This window comes from Furipterus horrens, unplaced genomic scaffold (genome assembly GCF_987537825.1).
Source record: "Furipterus horrens unplaced genomic scaffold, mFurHor1.1.pri manual_scaffold_11, whole genome shotgun sequence".
In the NCBI taxonomy this organism is placed as follows: domain Eukaryota; kingdom Metazoa; phylum Chordata; class Mammalia; order Chiroptera; family Furipteridae; genus Furipterus; species Furipterus horrens.
In genome coordinates, this window is record NW_028327181.1 from 97,784,546 (window position 1) to 97,807,648 (window position 23,103).

General features: G+C 58.5%; 1 protein-coding gene across 1 annotated transcript in view; it reads right to left on the minus strand.

The window, feature by feature from the left end:
* The window catches only part of SEPTIN9 (septin 9), a 133,397-nt gene extending 128,192 nt beyond the window's left edge, over positions 1–5,205 (minus strand). Inside the window, exon 1 of the mRNA XM_090292879.1 lies at positions 5,104–5,205. Coding sequence (XP_090149005.1) covers positions 5,104–5,119 — 16 coding nt within the window. The 5' untranslated portion in view covers positions 5,120–5,205. The remainder of the gene's footprint in view (positions 1–5,103) is intronic.
* Between the last annotated feature and the right edge of the window lie 17,898 nt (positions 5,206–23,103).

Here is a 23,103-nt window from a genome sequence, read left to right on the forward strand (position 1 = left end):
ACCTTGGCCCCAGCTCTGAAACTTCAGGCCAGTTAGTCTCCAGGAAGAGTGAGACATAGGCCGTTCCGGCCCTCGTCACCCAACTGGTGCTTTGAGGGGCAGGTGGGAGCGGCCATTTAGCCCCCCTCTCCCCCACCGTGAAGGGAGGATGATCGGAGGACGATCTGGGGCCTGCATTCCTGCCACAGAGACAGGCAGCATGGTCCCCTGCCACGGACGGGCTCACTCTGCCGGTTGCCGCCCCCCTTCCTGTCCTGGAGGCTCCCGGGCTGCCTGCGGTCACGCTCTGGAGAACCAGGTCAGGTGAGGCCCAGAACAAAGCTCGGTTGTTGCACAGCTTCCAAGGGGCCACTGACGGCAAGACTCCCGGGAGCCACCCCAGCGCCGGCAACAGCTCAATGCCCCCTTCACACCAACTGCAAACAGACCCGGGCCGTGGGCGGCACCGGAGATAAGGCAGGAGAAGCGGGGCTGGGAACAGAGCCGCGCTCAGCCCTGCGGGCCCAAGGCCGCGCCGCCCTCCGGAGCCGTCCTGAGAGCAGCTGGGCGCCCCCCAGCTCAGCAGGGCTGCTGCAGCCACGTCTGCTGGCCCCGCGGTCCCAGGCCTGACAGTGGTACCCCTGCCCCCGCCCCAGGGCCCTGCGCCCACCAGGACAGACTCCCTCCCATCTGTGCTTCTGGACCGGCTGCGCCCTGGCAGCTGCCATTGGGACCCTCTGGCCAAGGTCTCTCCAGCAGACCCTGCCCCAGCATGGTGAGGGCTGTGACCTTGTGTGCCCCATGGTGGTCTCCAGGGGCCTTCAGCTCACCACTTATACCCACAGATGCCTCATAAATCCCCTGGCAACGCCTCGACCCCGGGGCATTCCAAGGCCATTGCTCCGACAAGCAGAGGCATAGGAACCCAGCATGTCACCTCCTTCCCCACCCAAATGCTCACACTCCTCAGGGCCTGGGGCCTCCCTCTGCAGCCCTCCCCTCCCCCAAGGCCTCTGCTGGATCCACCCAGGGACGGGCGCTCCCGGCAGTGGCTGGGCCCGGTTAGCTGTGTGCTGAACCTTCCCTATCAAGTCCATCTTAAGCAAACTCAGAGCCCACGCAACCCGTGCCCGGGGACAAACAGCAGGAAACAAGGTCCGGCCCCCGGGTCCCACCCGCAGGCGCCGGGGAGGGCCGGAGAGTCTCAGAGGAGGGCAGCCCAAGGAGATGGTTCGGAGGGAGAGGGAAGTGCCTCCTTCCTGCTATTGGGGTCCCTAAGTCCTCAGGTGAGATGTCCTCAGCTGACGCCCCCCTGGGGGCTCTAAGCACATGGCAGCTCCCACTTCCAGTTGGACGTGGACGCCAGACCACTGCTCCTGAATGGCCATCCCATGTCCCCTTACACACAGGGGGTCCCAGGAAGAAGGTGGGCCGTCTCAAACTCAGGCACACAGGCAGGTGCTGGCACCCAGCTCTCGGACCTCTCTCGGAAGGCTGGGAAGATGCCGGCAGGCAGGTGGCTGTGGTCTGGGGTGAGCAGGAGAGGAAGGACAGGCCACCGAGGCCTGAGAGGGCCTCCCTGCTCTGCAACAAGCCAGGGAGAGGGCAGGCCCCGGGCTCAGCCAGCTCCCCGAGGCTTGGGGGTGCTTCAGGGGTCCATGAGGGACCATGACCCTGGACATGAGTCCAAGGAAGCCACAGACTTCCTGTACACGGTGGCTCTTTCTCTCACAAGCCAGAGCAAGCAGGCTGGGACGTGAGAGGACAAGAGTCAGCGAGAAGGGACGTGGGTGGGGGCAGAGAGCGGGCAGGGAAGAGGAAGAAGCCCTGCACCCTCGGGGGGCCGGCTCCCTGGGGAAGTTCCTCCTCCTTCCCAGAAGTCAGCTCCCGCAGTGCTGCTGGGAAAAGGTGGGGGAGCAGGGGCATCGCCACCCCTGGGTGCAGCCTCCAGCCCTGCCTGGGCCCCTGGAGAGAGTGATCCCATCACAGGTAACCTTTGGCAGGAAAGGCACCCCTTTGGGAATCTCCTGAAAGCCACACAAGATCTCAGACTAATTCCCATGTGCACACGCAGACCAATGCCCCCGCCCCCATTTCTGTGGCCCTCAGGCCTCAGATAAGTGTCCCTCGTGCCCAGGGGCGTCAGGGACACTGACGGGCAAGCTTTGTGTCACTCAGCACAGGCAACGAGAAGCCCCAGACTCAAAACACCGGGGAACCGGAGGGGTGGGGCCTGCAGCCCTCTCCCACCCCGGGGGGCTGGGGGGAGAAGCCTGCCACCCTCCTGGCCACCAAAGCAGCTCAGGCGCAGGAAGGGCGCCAGCAGATCCCGGGCGACCTGGCCAAGGTGGGAGCACAGGGCCTCCACCTCCTGCCCGTGGCTGCCGAGGGTGAAGACGGCAGCGGGTACCCGGTTATGGAGCAGACGTTTCTAAGCCTCTTGGGTATGAACTCATTTATCTTCACAACAGATTAGCAACACCCCTGCTTCACACGAGATGCAGGACCAGGAGGGGCTCTAACCCAGGCGCCCCCAGACACGGGCCAGGCTGCCCGCCGGCTGCCACTGTTGGCTCTTCCCGGTGGAAGCGAGTGAGGTGGGTCCGGGCAGAGCCCGCCCCGAGCACCGACCAGGCGTCCTGCAGCCCTCCTGGGCCTTTGCTTCGTCCCCACCTGGAAAGACCCTTTTTATTCTTGCCCTACTCAAAATGTCTCATTCCTTAAGGCCCGGTCCGGTCTCGCCTCCCCCCAAACCTCCCATCAGGCCCCTGTCCCTCCTCCCCGGGCATTGGAAGCACCTGGAGCCGAGCTGCTCCGGGGGAAGGGTGTGAAGGAGCCGCCCCACCTGCGTCCTGCCTCCACGGTGAGAACATAAGTTCCCTTTGAGCGAGGGCCCCGCGTGGCCCCGGCCGCCCTGGCCAACACGTAGTGCGTGTTCAGTGAGAGTGTACAGACCCGAGACACTGGGGAGCCCCCCCAAAACAGGTTTTTTAAATGTCTCTCTTTTCAGAGACTCATGAGAGCTCAAACCAGCTCTATGAGGACATCATCACGATGCAGTTTATTTTCAAGCCCGTAAGCAGGTCCAGAAGCAATAATCCCACCCAATCCAGGTGAACAACCGAAAGCCCTCCTGGCTGTCCTTGGGTTTCCAAGGCAGGGTTTGCTGCCTGCCTTGGGCTCACAGCACTTATGCTCTGGAAGGGCCAGCCTGCCTCCCGCAAAGCGTCCCTCCTCAGACGGGGGCACCCACAGAGCTGGAGCACACTCAGAAGGAGGCCGAGAAGCCACCAGCCTGGCCAGCCCCCTCCAGCCTGACCCCACACTGCTGCAGAGGGACCCAGCATTCCTTGGCCCATCGCCAGGAGGGGGACACACTGGAAGTGGTCCGAGCCCTGCCCGCTCTCACCCGGCCTTTCGGTAAACACAGGAGCTGGTTCCTGCTCACCCCGCCAACTCCCCTTCCACCCACTGCGCAAAGCCCCATCTTTTATTTTTCCCCTGGGGGAGGGCGTGGGTGTGGAGGAGAGGGGACAGCAAGCCTGCTTCACAAGCCCTCTGGCATCTCCAAGTTGCCCCCAGATAGAGGCCAAGGACCGAGGACCTTGGGGTGGGGGACCATCACGCCCCCTCTCCAGCAGGAGGCAAAGTGCGGGGAGCCAAGGGCAGGAGCAAGCCGCCATCCCGGGAAAGAGGCCACGCTCGCAGCGGTGCCCACAACCATCTCAAGTATTCGGAGCATGTTGGGGAGGAAGGGAGGCCAAGCACCAAACCCCAGCACTTGCCACCTGGAAGCCCCGTTCTCCCACCGTCACACCAACGCGCCCGGTGCCCGCCCCCGCGCCTGGGATCGCGCTCTGCCTAGGGTGTCCAAAGGGCCACGCTGTTTGCAACAAGTAGGGAGGTTGAAATTCGAAGCCACTGACCCAGAAAGGTATTTTAGGGGAAGCTCTGAGTAACCCTCTTTGGGACCAGTCATTCCTTATCACTTGTTTCCTGAATGTGGGAAGCAGAAGGGGACTGAGAAATGGCCCGAAGGCAGGAGGATGCACCCCTCGGACGCTCCAACTAAGTCCCGTGATTCTGTCCTCTTATCATTAAAAATTAACGCAGGACTCCGTGGCAGAAAACTTCACGTCCAAATAGATTAAGCGGAGCAACTTCAAGTTTGTAGGGCGGGCAGAAAAGGAGATGCCGTTTATTATTTGACAACTGAAAGGACAAAGGATCCTGGATCCTTCGAGGAAAACCACAGAGAAAAGAAGGAGACGCAGGACATCTGATTTACCCTTCGCCTGCCCTCCAGGGCTTTGGCCTCGGTTTGCCGGTCTGTGAAATGAGCTTCAGAGTGCCCAAGGGGAAAGGCTTACAAAGTATGCTGAGCGCGCCATGAGAGCCGGTCAGGCCCCTTCCGCCTGCGTGAGGCCAAACCTACAAGCGCACCGATGGCATCTTGGGACCCAAGAGATTAACTGAGTTGTCAAGCTGGGTGCTGCAGAATGGTCCCACCGGGCGAACTTCCCGTGTTCCGCTGGGCAGAGGAATAAGTTTACCCCCCCCCCCAAAAGGATACTGCGGCCCACACTCCAAACTGGAGGCTGAACCCAAGAAAATCCTCCCCTCGGACACACACACACACAAACACGCGCGCGCGCGCGCGGACCGCAAGGACCCCGGCCTGCGGCTCCGGGAAAGTCAGCGACTCCAGCGAGCGCGCAGGGGCGGGGAGGGCGAGCAGGAGGGCCCGACGGCCCAGCGGCCCCACGGAGCGAGCCGTGGCTGACAGAAAGCGGCAGGGGGCCCTCGGCTAAGGTCAGAAGCGGGGTCCTGCCGCGGAGGGGTCAAAGGGGGCTCGGGCGCCCGGACTCCCCCACTCCCGCCCTGGAACCGAGGGGGACGCCGAATCCGTCGAGGGGTGCAATGCCTGGGGGCCCCTTGGTCTCGATGGGATGGAGGCTGCCTCAACTGGCCGCGCGCGAAAGCCTCACACGCCAAAGCGTGTACCGGGAGCTCCGGGACCCACTCGGCTCCCCGCGCACCCCGACTACCGCGACCGCCTCGGCTCAGGTAAGAAGGACCCGTCCCGGGACACCGCCCCCTCCCCGCCGCGGCCGCGGCACCCACCTGAGTACTTCTTCATGGTGCCTCCCTGGCCGTCGCTCCCGGGAAAGTGTGCGGCGAGGCCGCGGGGCGCGGGCTCCCAGGTCGCTAATCCCCGGCTGCAGTGGGGGAGGGCTGGGCACTCGGGGAAGGGGCGGCCCCGCCCCGCCCCTCCGGGCCCCGCCCCGGCCCCGCCCCGTGGAGGTGCGCGCCGGCCCCCCAGGCCGCACTACACCTGGCGGACCCGCGCGCAAGCGCGTCCGACGCTCAGCCCGGGCGGGGGCGCGCCCACGGGGCCTCGGGAGCCCCGCGTTGCTCTCGCCCCTGCTCAGCCCGGCGCGTCCTCGCGGTCCCCGCACTGCAGCCGGGACGCAGGTTGTCCGAACGTGGGGGTGTGGCCGTGTTGCCCGGCGCGCCGGCCGCCACATCCGTTCCCCCGGGCGCCAATGGTTCGTTCCGGGGCGTCGCTGCCACTTTCTGTGTCGGAGTAGGCGCGGGGCGGGGCCGCCAGGTGGCAACGGAGGAGGAACAAGCGTGAAGAACTGCCGCGCGGCCGCGGGCCTAGGTGGTGGCACAGTGGGCACAGCCCGGGGGTCGGAGCCCGGCGCCGGCTTAGCTGCAGGGCAGGGCAGGCGAGGCACCGTACCTGCCCCTCTACCTTTCCGGGAATCAAAAGGGCAGACTGCATTGACTTCTCTGGTGAACCGGGGCCTCGGTTCTTCACCTGTAAAATGGGTGCGTGGGACCAGATGGTAATTTTGTTGCATCTCAGAAGCATGGAGCCTCTGCTGTGCCCCGCATACTGTGCAAGGACAGGGTCTCGGCACAGAAGAGCAGGACACGGGGACGCGCGTCGTCCCAACGCGGGTCATACGGCAGAGGTGGGAGTGTGCATTCCCAGGCAAAAGTTGTGCAGAAGAATTCTACTTTCGTATCCTTAAAGAGTTTCCATAGTAAAATGGGTTTTTTTGTGCGCACAGATGAGAGTGATGAATCTCGTCTAGAGGGTGGTGTCAGTTTTAATGGGGTGATGCCAAATCGTGGTTTTGAAGAATGAGTAGGAATGTGCCCGGTAGCCAAAGTGATGAGGAGACGTAAAGGCGTGGATGAGCCTCGCGGGCGTGATGGGCCATGGAGCGTGCCAAGGGGTACACATGGGTGGGGGCTCCCAGGTTTGCCAAGTGAGGCCCCCAGATGAAGAGAGGGGTGGGAGGCGACTCAGGGGGTGCACACAGCTTCTCAGTGAGGGCCCAGCACCACCTTCCCCTGCCCGCCATTCCAAATAGCACACAGGACGCAGCAGGCATGATGCACAGCACCAAACCCTTTCTGCCCTTTTCCCTCTTCTTCACTTTCCCCGCCACACCCCTGCAGAAGGAGCAGCCCTCCTGTGACCTTCCCCAACCCCTGGCTAGAGCTGATTGGACCAGAGTGCACGCAGACTCCACCTGGGGCCCCTCCAACCCCTTATCTGGGGATCAGAGGCTGAGGGAGGGAAGGGCTCTGACGGAGGGAAGCATCACAGGCCTAGGGAGTTTACAGGAACTGTGAACAGTGGTGCTTGGATTCGGGGGTATCCATGCCACCCCACTCACAGTCCCCCTGCACGTACACCCCCAATAGCCTCATGCACCAGCACATGCAAATTCTGCTCTGGCCCAGCCAGAGACTTAACCGTGTTCTGATCCTGGCCAGTTGCATGATGATCTGTCCCCGACACTGACGCCTGCGGCTCCCAAATCCAACCACCTTTCAAGAATCCGCCTGATGGGTCATTGTTGGCGTTGTTCACAGTACTCAGCTCAAGTCCTGGGTGCCCTGCTGCCGATGCACCCTTATAGGGGACGGACGCTGGGGGCTCTCTGGGCAGGGTCGGTCCCGCTCTCTGTACCCCAGTGCTCACATTTCTGCCTGTGGGTCGTCGTTCACATGGACCTGGGCACCCAGGAACACGCGTCCAACATTCCTCAAAACTGGAAGGAAGCGCAAGAGAGGGGGTGAGGACTGAGGTGTTCCGCACCAGTGCATTTTTGAGAGGCATGAAGATTCATTGTTTAAGCACAAAATGTTTAATATAATTTTTCATGAACTCACTAAAATACTCCTACATGATGTCACCATCTGCCTTCATGGATAGAGCGTACCAGCCCCGGGAGAGGGTACCTTTAGTGGGTGTTGAGTCATCTACTGCTAATGTTGCCCCTTCACTAAATGTCCTCAGGTTTTGAAAATTGCTTTTCAGCACTCCGCTCCCTCACGCAGTGTGGGATTTGTGACATGTTACATAAGTCCTCTGAGCCTCAGTTTCCACCCCTGCCAGTGGGGATTAAAACCCCTTACGTCGCTCGCAAGGTGGGTGTAATGATTGGGAAAGTCATGGACATGATGTGCCTACGTGGGCTCCTGTCACTACAACCTAAAGCAGGTGGCGCTGGCTTTACGGGGCGGAGGGCAGGCCCCTGACAACCTTGCAGGGTTGGTGAGAGCCTGAAGAAAAGTGCAGAAAACGTTGCTGGACGTGGGGGGAGGGGGGGCTTCATTTTGCGGGGCAGAGGGTTTAGCAACACCGTCGCCTGCTGTAGCAGAGAAAACGGACCCAGGTCGCCCTTGGGACTTGAAGATCCAGCGAAGGGCTTCTCCGAGCGCAACACTGACGGGGGTGCCCAGCTCCACCAGAAAGGAGCCTGGGAGCTAGGAGCACACTTCCGTCTTCAAGCGGAATCAGGAGGAAACGAGAATGGCCAGACAGGTCTTCTCAGAATAAAGGGCGTCGGAACAAAGGTGCCCATGGGGGACAACCTCAGAGTAAAAGCAAAGGTGCCCCCACACGCGCAGGCGCCCCAGGCTCCAGGCTTCGGGCGCTCGCTCGCGGGCAGCTCAGGGCACAGAAGGGCCGGTCGCAGGCAGCTCTGTGCGGCTGAGCGCCCACCTGGAAAGGCTCCACGTGTGTGCGACCGCGGCTCCTGGAGGGGGTGTCCGTGAAAGAGCGCCCAGCCTCAGAAAATGTCTCGGAAGAGTTTCTTGGAGCCAAACTGATGATCGCCAGGAAGCAAAATCTCAGCAAATCGAGAAGATGCTCGGGAGACCGGCAGCTTTGCAGCTTATTTTATACACTAGAGTCAGAGGAGGAGCGATGAGGGGGTCCCATGAAATCCCCTGGTGGTAGGTTAGGGGGTGAGCGAAAGCAAAGCGGGGAAACCTTGGGCGTGGATGCAGAGTAACACGAGGAGACACATCATTTCCTTCACTCGGCGGGTCCGGGAGAGTGAACAGGGAACATTCGCAGCACACGGACGGCACGTGTAAGCGAGGGAACAGCGTGGTCTCGGCCCTGGCTCAGGTGCCCAGGCTGCGCCTCCCAGGGGTCTGGAAACAAGACTGAAGATCACGCTGACATTTCAAAGGTATGTTATCTTAGGTGCACAAAGACAACAGACGATTTCAAAGGCGAAGGGTGACCTTTGTCAAGGTAGCCACAGGCGTAGGACGTGACTACCTGCCACGACACACTTTTAGTTAGGAATTTGTACCTTCAGACCTCCCTGTCTGGTTACTTTGCCCCCACCCCCACCCAGCTTGTCAGCTTTAGCACGTGGCCCCTTTTTTATCCATAAGGCAAAATGGTAGAGACAGAAACCCGAGGGGGCCCGGAGCTTGGGGGAGGGGGGATGAACAGGTGGAGCACAGGCAGTGAACTACGCTGTGTGAGCCCGTAATGGTGGACACCTGACATTAGACATCCGTCAGCTAGAACTACACCGCCAAGAGTAAACACTGATGTGAACTACGGCCTTCAGTCAATAATCACATACGAATATTGGCTTATCAATGGTAAAAAAGGTATCACATGGCAATAAGACCCAGAAACTCGGGTGGGGCTGCCTATGGGAATTCTTTACTCTCTGCTCAATTTTCCTGTAAACCTAAAACTGCTCCAAAAAAAAAAGGTCTACTTGAAAAAAAAAGAAAAAAGAAAAGTCTTGTGGGTAAGGTTTTTATCTCATGGAGTGGGTTTTTTAAAAAATATTTTATTTATTTTTAGAGCGAGGGGAAGGGAGGGAGAAAGAGAGGGAAAGAAACGTCAGTGTGCGGTTGCCTCTCACATGCCCCCAACTGGGGACCTGGCTCTCAACCCAGGCCTGTGCCCTGACTGGGAATCGAACCAGTGACATTTCAGTTCTCAGGTCAGCACTCAATCCACTGAGCCACACCAGCAGGACCTCATGGAGTGGATTTTCAATGAATAGACAGCCCCCAAATTTCCAAAGGATTTAGGCTCTTGGAGGAAGTAGGATGAGGAGACAGAGGGCAGAGAAGCTTTGGACTCGGCTTTAAGGGGAAGGAAACGGGGTGAGAAAGCTCTTCAGTGGCAAGCTCAGTCCTCTCATGAGCAGGGAAGTGTGACTCAGCAGATGGGCCCAAGGCAGGCAGAGCCCAGGCCAGGACCCAAAGGCCCCTCCCCAGGACTAGGTCCTGCCCCTCGGAGATGCGCCCCAACCCCGGCTCAGGAGGGTTCTTGAGGTCACTGGACATAGTTTGCATGTCGGAGGAATGTGAACTGTGGCCTGTGGCAGAGGAACATATTTTCCAAAATGGCCACAGTGTGACCCCAGCATTCCTCCCTGAGTCCCCTCTCTGTGGATCTGAGCGGCCTGGCGTGGTTGTAACCCTGGAACTTGGAGTCTTGAGCCCCTAAGCGTCTGAGCGCGCTGAGACCCGTATGGTGTGGGAAGCGAATTCAGTATCTACAGCTGCACCACAGATTTCTCCAAACTCGGTGGCTTCAAGCGAGACGCATCCATCACCTCACAGTGTCTGTGGTCAGGAGTCTGGGTGGGCTTGGCCTGGCTCTTGGCTTCAGAGAACCTCACAAGCTGCAGTGGATCCATCTGAAGGCTCAGCCGGGGAAGAAGCCATGGCCACGCGAGTCTGGTTGTTGGCAGAATTCAGCTCCTTGGGGGCTCTTAGACTGAAGGCCTCAGTTTTCAGCAGGTAGAACTGATTTTCTTGCCACGTGGGGCTCCCCCCATAGCAACATGTCCATCAAAGCCAGCAGGGAGGACAGTCTGGTGCCAAGACAGAAATGGTCACCTTGAATCTGACTGTGGAAGAGCCGGCCCACAAGTACCAGCGGGCAGGGCTCACCGGGACCGGCTCGGAAGCAGCCCCGCACAGGGAGGCTGCGGTGGGGATCAGTCCTGGACTTGGCATCTTTCCAGGCCAGCAGCCAGAAATGTAAGCCAACGCGCCTTCACAGGACCCCCAAGGAATACACCTTCTCCGGCATCGGCAGGTCCGAGACTTCCTGTTGCAGCCAACTTTTCTGCCACCTGCCCTGTTGCTGCCTCTGATCACCTTTCCTGCTCTCTCTTCTGGCGGCTTTGTTCTAGTCCTTTCCACAGCCCCTCCCCCCAGGCTTCCAGGCCTGAGTGGTCAGACTTGGCTGTGACAGGCCAGCCAAAACAACCGCTCTTGTCTTCCGACCCAAGAGGGGCCTGGTCACATGCGTGTGTGGCCACCTGTCGCTTTGGCCTGGCTCAGCCGCTGTCTCCTGCGTGGCCCAGCACCTCTGGGGCCCACGGCTCCCTGAACCTGCCGAGTGACGGAGGCCACGCACCCGACGCACAGGCCCACACCTGGCGCACCCCACCTCCAGTCCCCCACCTGTTCGCTGAACAGGGGACCGAGAGGCCTGGCTGGGAGGCTCGGAGAAGCACCGAACCCACGTGCTCTTTCGTCTTCCTACCCCTGGAATGGAGGTCAGGGCCGCCCCCAGGCCGCAGGGCTGCTCCTGACGGGTGTGTCCACGCATCCGTTTGTCATGCTGCACACTTAGAACTTGTGCACTTTTCTGTGTAAATGCCATAATTCAATTAAAAAGTTTATCAGAAATTAACAACTAAGTTCAATTGGCAAGGAGGCTTCCAATGGAGAGAAACGGAGACCATTTATCTGGCGGGGAACAGTTACTGCCTCCAGCCAGTAAGTGGGGACAGCGATTTATCACCGGCTGCTGGCGCGCCGCTGGCCGAGCCCGCCATGATGGGGGGAAAGGTTTGGCGGGGCTCACACTTGGGTCAGTTTGATGAGGTTTTATTTTTCAAAATTAACCTTCAAACCTACTGCATTCCAGGAAACTGAAAATTGACACTGGTTTTCTGTTTTTAATGGGCTTACAATAACAGGAAATACTTAAAGCTTAAGAAATAGATGGCACTCTGAGTTCATTTTTCAAGTCATCCCATACAGCAGAGACAGATAAACTCTAAAAAGAGAAACTTAAAAGACACAGCTGCAATAAAAAATAAGATAGCCATCTCTGTGTGACAGATACTAAATGATGCAGGGACTGGAGCCATGTCTGCGCGGGGGCTGGGCAGGCTCCCAGCTGTGCACCTGGACAAGTGGGAGGAAGCAACCATATTTCCCCAGGGACTCAGGGAAAGGGACCTCACTACCCCCAATATTCCCCCAGGGCATGGGTGCTCTGAGCCCCCAGGGGGCCAACTGGAGGCAGCTGGAAAGCCAGGTGGGGGAAGGAGGGGAAGACCAGAGATTGAAGAGAAAGAAACATCTGCTCAAGATGAACCTCCCAACCTGATCCCCCAAATGTGAGCAAAAATAACACTAATAAAAACAATCAAGAAAAAAAAAAATCAACTATGGAGACATGAAATAACTCCAGATGAAATGGAAACACAGCAGTCCCTCTCTATATCACAGTTCAGTTATCGCGGCCTCACTGTATCGCAGGATTTTTAAAAGTATTATATTTAATTATTTATTGCGGATTTTTCGCTATATCGCGGGATTTTGCGGTACTATATACGTGTGTTATTAAAGTTACATAGGTTTAAGAGTGTAGAATAAATGTGAGGTTCCTACTTCGCAGGGGGGTCTGGAACGTAATCCCCGCGATAAATGAGGGAATACTGTAATAGAGGAATCTGAAAATAATTTTCAGATACAAATGTTTAGGATCATCAAAGAAAATAAAAATTATGAAAGCAAAACTGGCCACAATGAAACGAAAATGGGGGTGGGGGGTCGTGAAAAAGAGTCCATCGGATATCCTGGAACCGAACGATGAGATTATTGAACTTAAAAACTCAGCAGAGAGAAGACACCTGGCTGGACACACTGAAAACAGAATTAGTGAGTTGGAACATATGCCTGAGAATGTGGCTCAGAAATGAACAAACGAAACACACGAATAAGAAGTTGCAGGTAAGAAATGCAGAGGGTGGACCAAGGAGCTGCGGCGTCTGTCCAGCAGGTGCTTAGGAAGGAAGGGACAGCGCAAAAATGATACTCTAGGGCAGCGGTTCTCAACCTGGGGGGCGCGGCCCCTCTGGGGGTCGAATGGCCCTTTCACAGGGGCCGCCTAAGACCATCGGAAAACACATATATAACTCCATGTTGTTTTTGTGACTAATCACTATGCTTTAGTTATGTTCAGTTCGTAACAATGAAAATACATCCTGCATGTCAGATATTTACATTACGGTTCATAACAGTAGCAAAATTACAGTTAGGAAGTAGCAACAAAAATAATTTTATGGCTGGGAGTCCCCACCACATGAGGACCTGTATTAAAGGGTCGCAGCATGAGGAAGGTTGAGAACCACTGCTCTAGAAGATAATAACTCAAGTCTTTCAAAGCCTCAAAAGAGATACGCGTCTCCAAACCAAACGCTTTGCAGGACACATAAACATCAGTTCATACTTAGATACATCATAGTGTGACTGTGGTACATCCAAAGACGTAGAAAGTATCGGAGAAGCTGTCCGCGGCAAAAAGACAGACTGTCCACAACGCAGCTTTCTTGTCGTCTGGATGAGGATTTTCAAGGGCTCACGGGACGCAGCAGTCACCCTAGAATTCTACAGCCAGCTACGCTCTCACTCAGGAGCGAGCATGAAGTAGAGACGTTTTCAGCCGCGCGGAGTCGAGGAAAGAGCTCCCCACAACAGGACGTCCCTGAAAGATTTACCAAAGGGTGAGCATCTGCCAGAAGTCAGACCCAGAGGAAAGAGAAGGCTGCCTGGAACAACAGCGAACACATGGTGGCTAACTTAGTTAATATTGACTGTGAAAATAATCACTAACTTCATGTTACAAAGAGCAGGACTGAAATTCTAAAAACAATGACCAAGACTGTGAGGGATTACATTCAGGGGGAAGGTCCCGCTTCTGAAGGGGAATAGAAATATAGTACTGAACGGCTTTCAACTTGGTGATAAAAACTTACAGCCAAATATCTGCGTTTCAATACCTGCCAGAAGGCTGCATCCTGCAGCTTCCAAACTAACGAGAAAAAGAGGATGTTCAAACCCTCATCAGCCCACTCCCATGGTGGCCACCATCGTGAAATGGCAGGGTCCTCTGTGGGCGTGGCTCCTGGCATCCCACCGGAGGGATTCTTCCCTCACCCTGCTTCTCCCTGCCCCTTAACCGGGGAGCAGCCAGCTGTCCCCCCTGCCCCCCCATTCCTCTCACTGGGGAGCGATGCCCTGTGGAGGGGCCAGTCGCCCACTGGCCCCAGCGGGAGCCCTCGCTGGGGGGAGACGCTACTGAGCACTCGGGCTGTGGGGCTGAGACGTGCCAGCCACCCCGCAGTCCCGCCTGCACCTCAGGGCTCCAGTGTGAGGCAGCTACTCCGTGTGTCACCGAGAAAGCTCTTCCCTGGCCCAAGGTCCCGTGTCCATCACTTGGCTTCCAACAGCCAGTCCCTCAGCCAGTCAGGGTCTGGATAAGGTGGTGTAGTCGAGGCTCTCCCTCTCCCCCTGCTAAGTACTGCCTCAACCCTGGGAATAGGGCAAGAGGCAGCCGCAGGGAGTCCCGAAGAGTGACCGAGGTGGTGAACTGCCGGGACCCCAAGGCCAAGTCGGGGACAGTCAGCAGCAGGGGCACCCCCACCTCAGAACGGAGAAGGTGATGCAGACATGCACTTCCCAACCCCCCACCTAGCAACAGCAGGCAGCCACGTAGGGGTCAGCGGGCCGAACCAGCGAGGGGACAGACTGGGAGCCCCCGGCAGTAAGTGACCAGATGACCGCTCTCCTTCCTCACCCAGAAACACGGCCTGGCACGGGGGGCGGTGCTGAGGCAAAGGGACATCCCAGCCCCTGGCGCCCTGGCAGGGACAGCTCTGTGTCCCAGTGAGCCAGGGTCCCCCCTCCCAGCCAGGGGTCTGGCTGTGTCCCCACAGCACCGGCCACCCCGAGCAGACCCAAAGAGCACACGAAGGCTCCAGAGTGGGAACGTCACTGAAGCGTGGGCCCCAAAGCGCTGAAGGGACGGAACCGTCAGCTCTGCAGTTTAAATCTGGAGAAACCTCTTTACAAATGAAGCAGAAGGAAAGACATCCTGTGAGGAGGGCAAACGGAAGGCTTTCCTGGCTGGCATAGCCCGGGAGGGAGGCCACACATGGACGGAGCTGGCAGCAGCAGGAGGGACTAGCAGCAGCAGCAGGAGGGACCGGCAGCAGCAGCAGCAGCAGCAGCAGCAGGAAGGACCGGCAGCAGTAGCAGGAGGGACCAGCATCAGGCAAGAGCAGAAACCGGGGGCACACAGCGGACGCCTCCTTATACACTTTCTAGGTCCCATGTGATGACAGAAACGCCACCTCCGATACTCAAGACACCTGCAGACAGGCCGGGTGGCGAGGGGCGGGGTGGGGGCACGTGTCCCCCGCTCACGGGAAGCAGTGCAGCACGTGCGCCCGTGCACTGTGCAGGACCACGCAGGTCTGTGCAGACAGCTACACTAAACTCTCAGAAGCCCCCCAGAGAGGCCCAGACGGCGCCCTAACATACAGCCCCAAAAGGCAAGGAAAGCAGAGCAGCTGGACGGGAAACAAAGAAGCGGAGTCAAAGGGCAGGCGGGCTGCACGGCGCCCTGGACGCAAGTGCTCGCCACGCACCGACCGCGGACAGAGGCGGCGGGAGCGGGCAGCCTGCGTGCGGCCCCCGAAGCCCGCCGCCAGGCCTGTGGCGCACGCCGTGCAAACCTACATGTATGTATTTAAAAAGCCCGAGGGGCTATGTTCACATCACACAGCACAGACTGCAGAGCAAAGACAACTGGAGGCAGAGACGGATGTTACATCGTGATGAGGGGGTTCGTTTACCAGGGACAGCACAGTCCCAAACCCACACGCACACATGCAGCTGCAGAGCCTCACAACACGGGCAGCAGAATCTCCCGGGGACGCATGGGCAACGAGGCAGGCCTGCAGCGGTAGCTGGGACATCGGCTGCACCCCCCCACCCTCCCGCCGTCCGCAGCGCCAGGCTCGGGAGGGACTGAGGGCCCCTCAGGAGGGAGGGTAATCAAGTCACCACTGAAGTGGGATTTGTCCACCGAAGGCCCCAGGGCCCAGCACTGGGTGTCAGACCCTCCCCCACGTCACCAGGTCCACGGGCCTCAGGGCTCACAGGGCAACTGCACTCTGTTCCTCCTCCTGGACTTGCCGGCACCTCAGCGGGGAAAGGCCGTGCGAACCCCAGGGTGCGGGCGCTCCTGCTCCAGCAGGTGGCACTGTCGCCTGTCAGAAAAGCCAACCGTGTCCCCATCAGAAAAAAGTGGGAGAGATCCTTTGTTGTTCCTCACTGGAGAGTGACAAGCAGTACTCAGTGGTGGTGCAGGGGGCGGCCAAGGGACCAGATGGAGAGCAGGTATCCTGGGTCACCGTGGCCCTGTGTCCCAGAGCCACCTGCTGCCATGCACACACACACATGTACACATACACACGCACGCACACATATGTACACACATGTGTACACACACCCAGGAACAAAGGCCTTGGCTGGGCAGAGGGTGGCCAGGGACCTGGGGACCAGGCCTGCCCCTCAGATGGGCACAGAGACACTGCAAGTGCTGGGCCCCACGTCCGTCCCTTTCACACACACGGGCGGTGCCACCCGGAACGGCCGTCAAGGGGACGGAGCGCCGGCCCTCAGCTGTGGATATTTTGGGCACTGGCCTCTTGGAAATGTGTCCATTCAGTGCACACGACCCAAGTGTCCAGCTTCAGTGCCATCCACGCCCATGTCCCGCGGCAACGCATCACCTACAAGACGCTCCGGCAAAGTCCAACCTTCTAGTCACACCCGATTCAGACCTAACCTCCAGGCCACAGGCAGTGTTGCGCGACAAAGCAAGTGACAGCACGAGGGAACCGTTGGTCATTGGGCCAGTCTCCCCGCAGTCACTGTCATGAAAAACAAAAGGGGGGGGCGGGCTCCTTCTATATTCCAGGGGCCGTAACAGGCTGAACCGCCCGCCGAGCGCACGGCACCGTCCCTAATCGGATCCCCGTGTGAACGAGCCAGGTGCCAGCGGACACAGACCCGAGCGCAGACCGGCCGCTCAGTGACACTGGGGACTCACTGTTCGTGTTGTGAGCTACCGGTGTTGCATTAAGTCGGAAAACGTGCTGTTTGACACTCGGGGTGGAAATGTCACCAAGATGGTAACTTACTTTAATACTTTAGGGAAAACCAGATGAAGCAAGTAGGACAAATGTTAGCAACTGTTAAATACAGATGATGGGTACAGAGGCGTTCCTAACGCGGCTGTCTGTACTTTCCCATGTCTAAAAATTTTCATAATGAAGTTTTTTTTGAACTTTTAATAAAAATTGAATACAGAGCACACGGAGGACGTGGGCTGCAGAGGACGCGTTGTACAGAATAAATGTGCAGAGGCAAGCAGAGCGCGATCTGGGGGAGAGGCCGCGCGGGAAGTTCCCCGTGGGCGTCCCGGGGACCACGTGCTCTCGGACGACAAAGCCCGTGAGGCCCTCAGGGGTCACGTTTTCCCCAGGTTTCACGCACCCCACTGACTGAGCTGCTGGGGGGCAGTGACCTGGAATGGCACAGAGCAGGGCCCGGGCTTTGGAGCAGCTCAGACGATTCTGGACCTGTAGGGAGGGCCCTGACCTTGGCCAACAGCCCCTCACCCTGAGACCTCTGCACCATTCACGGCACCTGCAGAGACTTCTGCCCAAGTTCAAGGTGTTCCTCGAGTCACGTGGCCCTGCAGGCCAGTCCTGCACCCCGCCGGTCAGCCCTGACTCACCTCCAGTCTCCGTTTCTGGAGAAGCTGTCATGGGAGGCTGGCGGGACTTCCTGGGGGGCAGTGGCGAGCCCGCAGATGCTCCCCGAGAAGCACATGCTGGAGAGGTGTTCCCTCTCCCAGCTAAGCCCACAGGGCTGGCAGTGGGGGGGCCTCGCTAGGAAAAGCACTGATAAACCGTCGCCCTGAGAAAGATGGCTGGGCTGGGGCACTCCCATGCACAGGAGGCGCAGCAGGCTGTCCCACGCCGGGCGGGACTCACAGACAGAAGTCGGGGGCACGTCCGTTGGCGCCACTGGCTCAGGGGGGTCTGTGTACTGAAGGTCTCCCGAAGGCTCGGCCATGCTGGGGACTGAGAAGGCTGGCGTTTGCCCTTTGGTGGCACCCAAGGTGTAAATTATGAAGTCCCAGGAAGTACTGGACTAGGGGGCTGGGTTCATAGATTTTTAATGACCTAATGTCATTTGGCAACAGATGCCAGAGAGTTTAGACTTTTACACTGTTACTGGGTTCTTTAGCTGGTCTCTCAAATATCAGGCGGCCCTCCTGGTGGCCTGAGCCACTGGCCTGTAGCAGCCCACGTGCCCTGGGCCTCGAGGGGTTGTGTGGCTCTTTGTACAGGCTTCGGGCCACGTTCCCTTATTGTGGCCTGTCCAGGACCACGGCCGCAGGATCAACGGACGCTCTGGGATGCAGCACAGCCAGGCTGAGTGCGTTCTCCAGTGTTCTGTCCCTCCACCTCCCTGTCCGTCCTAAGACCACACAGGCTTCTGCGGACAGTGCAGCGGACAGCTTGTGACAACACCCAGCTGGGCTGGGACTGGAGGAAAGCTGCGGTCACCTTGCAGAAAGGAACTGAACCCTGAGCGTGTGATCGGAGGACCCCGCCATTATCTGCCTCATCACGGTGGCCAGTATTTATGGAGCACTCGCTAGGCATGTGCTAGGCTTGGGGCTAACACATCATGCACGCCAGCTCCTGTCACCCAGAGAACAACTCTCTTGAGACTGAAAGAGGCCTGAGAGCTTCCCCAAGGTCATGCACCCAGTCAACGGCCAAGCTGAGGACTGGAGCCCCTGCGCCCCGCACTGGTCTCGGCAGGGAGGCAGCCACAGCGGGGCTGCCTGCGCCTTGGTCTGTGGACCCCCAGCCCACTTTCAGGACAGCTGCACTCAGAGGAGGACACGGCGCTGACCCCGGGGCTTGGGGACGTGCTGGGATGGAGGAAGAAACCCAGCTGGCTCTGGCAGATACCATCCCCGGGAGGCAGAACGGGCTGAAAATAGAACCCATGTTCTGCTCATTTGCATGCAATTTTCCTCCAATTTGCATATCCTGTGCCAGAGTCGCTAACTGGAGGATTTTAAAATCAAATGCATGAGTGAGTTCATGTACCCTGTTCCAATATAGATAAACTCAGTCCTTAGGGGATGTCTGACCGACCGCCCCTAAATCAATCAACTTCTCTCTCTCTCTCTCTCTCTCACACACACACACACACACACTTCTATTCCCACTTCCAAATCAATGTCCGTGCTTTAAGAAAATTCCACACTGTGTCTAATTCCATGACAGAAAATTGGCAAGCAGTCCCAGGGGAGCCTGGCCTGACAAAAGCATGCTTCCTGGGCTCCATCCTGTGTCCTTCCCCGCACCCACGCTAACCGCAGCCTGAGACGCGGGGAAGGGCTCCCCGAGCGGTACGCAGCGTGCAGCCTGCTCGTTTCCCGAGAACACGTCATACCCTTGGAGTCTGCCGTGGGTACTGACACTGGCGATGAAGATGCCCCGCGAAGTTAAGCAGAATGGCTGGTCCCAACGCCGCGGTCATCGGGAGGCGAGCCCTTCCCTGTCTGGTCTGAAAGGCCGGGCTCCCGCCCTGGAAGGCTGCACTCCCTGTGCAGGCCCAGGTGGGAGAGAGCCCAGGCTGGGGCCTGGCGGTCACGAGCACCTGGCTCTTCAGATAGCCTGGTCTCCACCCGGCCGGCTCGTGTGTGGCCTCAGGGACTTCTCTGGGAGACGGCCTTAGACGACCTCAAGTCGCACCTTTCAGTAAAATCGTATCCGGGCGCCCAGAGCCAGAGGCCACGCCCCAGCTCCCCCACCATGGGCCTGCTGTGTTACTTTAGGCACCTGTCTTTACCTCTCTGGGCCTCAGTTTCTTCCTCCAAGTCCTAAGAATAATAGATTAGAACATTGATTCTCAACCAGGAATGGTTTCGCCCACCCAGGGGACAGTGGGCAATGTCTGGCGACAGTGCTGGTTGTCACAACTGGTGGGTGCTCTTGGCAGCTAGAGGGTCGAGCCCAGGGTGCTGCTAAACATCCTGCACTGCGCAGGGCAACCCCCCAGCAAAGAATGATCCCGCCCAGAACGTCAACAGGGCCGAGGCGGGGCCACCTGGAGGAGACGCATCCCCGCCATTCCCAGGGGACCCTGCCAGGTTGTCAGGATGACAGGCCAGGAGCACAGCCGTCACCGGCCATCGCTGGCCTTCACTGGGTGGGACTCCAACCATGGAGGTGGAGGAGGCTCACTGCCCGTCCTCCGCTCTCCTTGAGGCCTCCCAGCGAATCCAGGGCATTCGGGTGGTTCCCTCAGAAGCTTCCTCCTGCTCTGGGAACGGAAGAGAACAGGGGAGGAGCCGGTGGCCCTGCGTCCAGCCCACGTAGCTGGGAACTCAGGGGTCAGAACATGACACTCCTCGGTGTCAGTGCTGGGTGACTGCAGAGGCCCAGGCCCGCCCTCTTCCTCCCTCAGCCGTTGACTGTTTATTCCCTTCACAGACTGCCCTGCCTGCCAGGCTTCTAGGGGACAGGCAGGGGCCCCCAGCAGGCCGGCACTATAGGCCTTTAACAGACGCTCACTACATAGTTCCAGAGACAGAGAAAGCAACACTTTTTTCTTTTAAATGCCTCCTTTGAGAGGGCTTTCTTTTTAAAAATTTTTTATAGAGAGGGGAAGGGAGGGAGAAAGAAGGGGAGAGAAACAGCAAAGTAGGAGAGATACATCAATTGACTGCCTCTCATGTGCCCTGACTGGGAATCGAACCAGCGACCCTTCGGTTTGCAGGCTGACACTCAATCCACTGAGCCACACCAGCCAGGGCAGCAATCCGCTCTATTCTCTCTTCACAAAAACCTGCGTGCCTCTTGCAGACTGGTACCAGGAATCAGATCTGCACAGGAAGTATCGCCAATCACAGACGCCCCGAAAATCAACCCCCGCCGGGCAGAGCTGGTTGATGGTCCACAGCAAAGCCTTCCCCACTGGCCTCTCGCCCACACTTCCTCTTCAGCTCTCTCTTTTGATTTTCCAACCCGAACAGCTCCTGGGAGGCGCGCCGGAGTGTTTAGCAACGAGACGATAAAGTGAATCCCTCATTCCCGAGAGATCGCGTGGAGGCGTGCAGACACAGGAGAGCGGACGGCCCAGCGCCAAGGCCCGCAGACACACGGTCCCCCAGAAGAGACCCCCTCCTGACACGCCCACCAGGCGCCCTGCCTGCGGCGGGCGGCGGCGGAGAACACCGAGTCGCTTGGCATTGGCGTGCGCTTTATTCCCGCAGCATTTCAGCACTTACAGTTGTCCAGCTATGTGCAGGCAGCTGCCCAGCTGGGCCCCAGGGACCTGCTACTCCCTCTCCCGCCCCGCTGTCCCTCCCCACTGTCCCTAGAGAATGTCCCCAGGGCTGTCACAGAGCTGGGGCTGTGCTCTGTCCTGCGGCCACGGAAGCCAGAGAACTGTTGAAACCCATGCTCTGTACACAAAAATCACCAGCTGCACCAGAGATTTAAATGTAAAAAGCAAACAAACAAACACGGCAGCATGAGAAAATTTAGGAGAATTTAATGTGGGGAAGTCCTCTCCAGTGAGATAACACCTAGGAGCTATTAAGGAAAAGACAAGAAACTCGACCTCATAAAGATTAAAATTTTCTGTCCAAAAGAAAAGAAAGGTCAGAGCCGATGGCTGGCCCGCACACAGCTGGCACACGTGGTTCCGTGACATCGTTCGTCCAGCCTCCGGGGCCAGAATGCACACCGAGGATAAGGCTTTCTTCCTCTTCCCTGAGGCTCGTCCACTCTCCTAGACCCCGAGGCCGCTGGGAACGTCACTCAAGGAAGACAAGAACCAGTGAGCAAGCAATGGGTAACCGGGAAACCATCTGCCCCCCAGGAAGGCCAGGGGGCACTTTCTGAAGACGCAGAGAGCGCTCAGGCTGAGAAGGCCGACAGCCAGATCGGGACGGGACTCAGGCGGCGGCCACCGTAAGAAATGAGGGAGGGCCCGCAAGACCCACGGGAAGGAGGCGGCAGGAGGCAGGCCGGCGCGCTCAGAGCCAATGTGTCACCGCACACACGCAGGTGCTTCTGTGCGGCTGGGAGACTCGGTCTGGGAGGGTCAGGGGACACATCCCCATGGCAGTCTCTGGGGCGCAGGACGCCGCAGTGTGCGGTCAGGGTGGGGGCAGCCAGGAGGCGGCAGGAGGGACAGCAGGGTGAGAGGAGACTTCTTCCTACCTGACTCCCTTCTCTTGTTTGAAATTTCACCATGAGAAAGTATTCTCTTATGACAGAAACCAATTATCCTTTAACAAGTGACTCTAGTCCATGAAGACTGAGTTCTCTGCATGTCCCAGTCATGCTGCCACGTCAGGGGAGCGAGCACACCCCTCCTGAGGCGGGATCTCAGCAGACGAGAGGGCTGCTGGCCCCTGGGACTGAGCTGAAGGGCCGGCAGCACCCGCTGGGGAAGGGGGTGTGCGTCCCAGCATGGGGGGGACACAAGGGGGAGCCAGGGAGGAAGTCCCCAGGTGGGGCTGGGCCCACCTCTGCCGGCCGGAGAGAAGCCCCCCAACCCTCGCAGGGCAGAGCTTGGGTTTGCTCCGGGTCCTGAGTGTAGACCAGCCCCTCAAAGCAAAGGGAAGGAGTGGGGCCGGGCAGGCACGGCTCATCCGTCCTCGCGTCTCACCAGCTGGGCTGGCGTCTGCAGCGCAGCCTCAGGAAGGGCTGGCGGCCACGTTATCCCAACTGTTGCCCCCTTTGCACGGCGGAGTCAGTTTTGGGGGGATACCAACTCCTGGCTCCCCTTCCTCTCCTAGAAAATCTTAGTTGTTCCATTTCCTCTCTGCATGAAAAGCTTGTTTCCTGCCACAGATGCCTCTGCACCTTTTTCTTTAAAATCCAGCATTTGGGGGTCTGACCTGTGTGGCTCGTCCCGCAAAGGGAAAGGTCAGGGCTCGCTATCTGTCAGGACACACGCCTGGGCTGAGGGTTCGGTCCCCGGTCCGGGCGCGTGCGAGAGGCACGTGATTGACATCGGTGTTTCCCTCCCTCTCTCTCCCTCTCCCTTCTTCTCCTCCCTCTGCAAGTAAGCAAATAAAATCTTTTTAAAAAACCCAGCACTTTTGCTACAATGTTCCTGGGTGCCAGTCGTCCTCAGGCGCACGCCCTCAGCACGTCACCATCCCATTTCCCTCCTTCACTCACCTGCGCGCACCGTCACCGTCCCCTCCTGACTTCCCTGTCCCTTCTGTGCCTCCTGTTCCCTCACACGCTGTCTGCGCAGCACTTCCCTTGGTGCGTCCTGTAACTCAGTCTTCATCTGAGGTGCGTTTTCCCACTCGTTCCTAATTTTTTGGGTTCCGTCACCTTGCGTCTGCGTTTCTCTGATTCACGCCTTTATGTCACGTCTTGGTGCCCGGCCCTCGAGGTCTGTGGTAGGCCCTGCTCCTGGTTCTCAGCTGTGTGCGGACTTGACTTCTGACCCTTTTATGATGCTCTGTAAGTGTTTATGCAGCACGCCCACCTGCGTCAGCCTGGGTCTGCTTTCCATCCCATCCCCCGTCCAGCCTCAGCTTTCCTCCCCGCCCCAGGAGTCTCCCCTTCACTAGAAGGGAGCTCTGGCAGGTCAGTCTGGGGACTTCAGAGGGGCCAG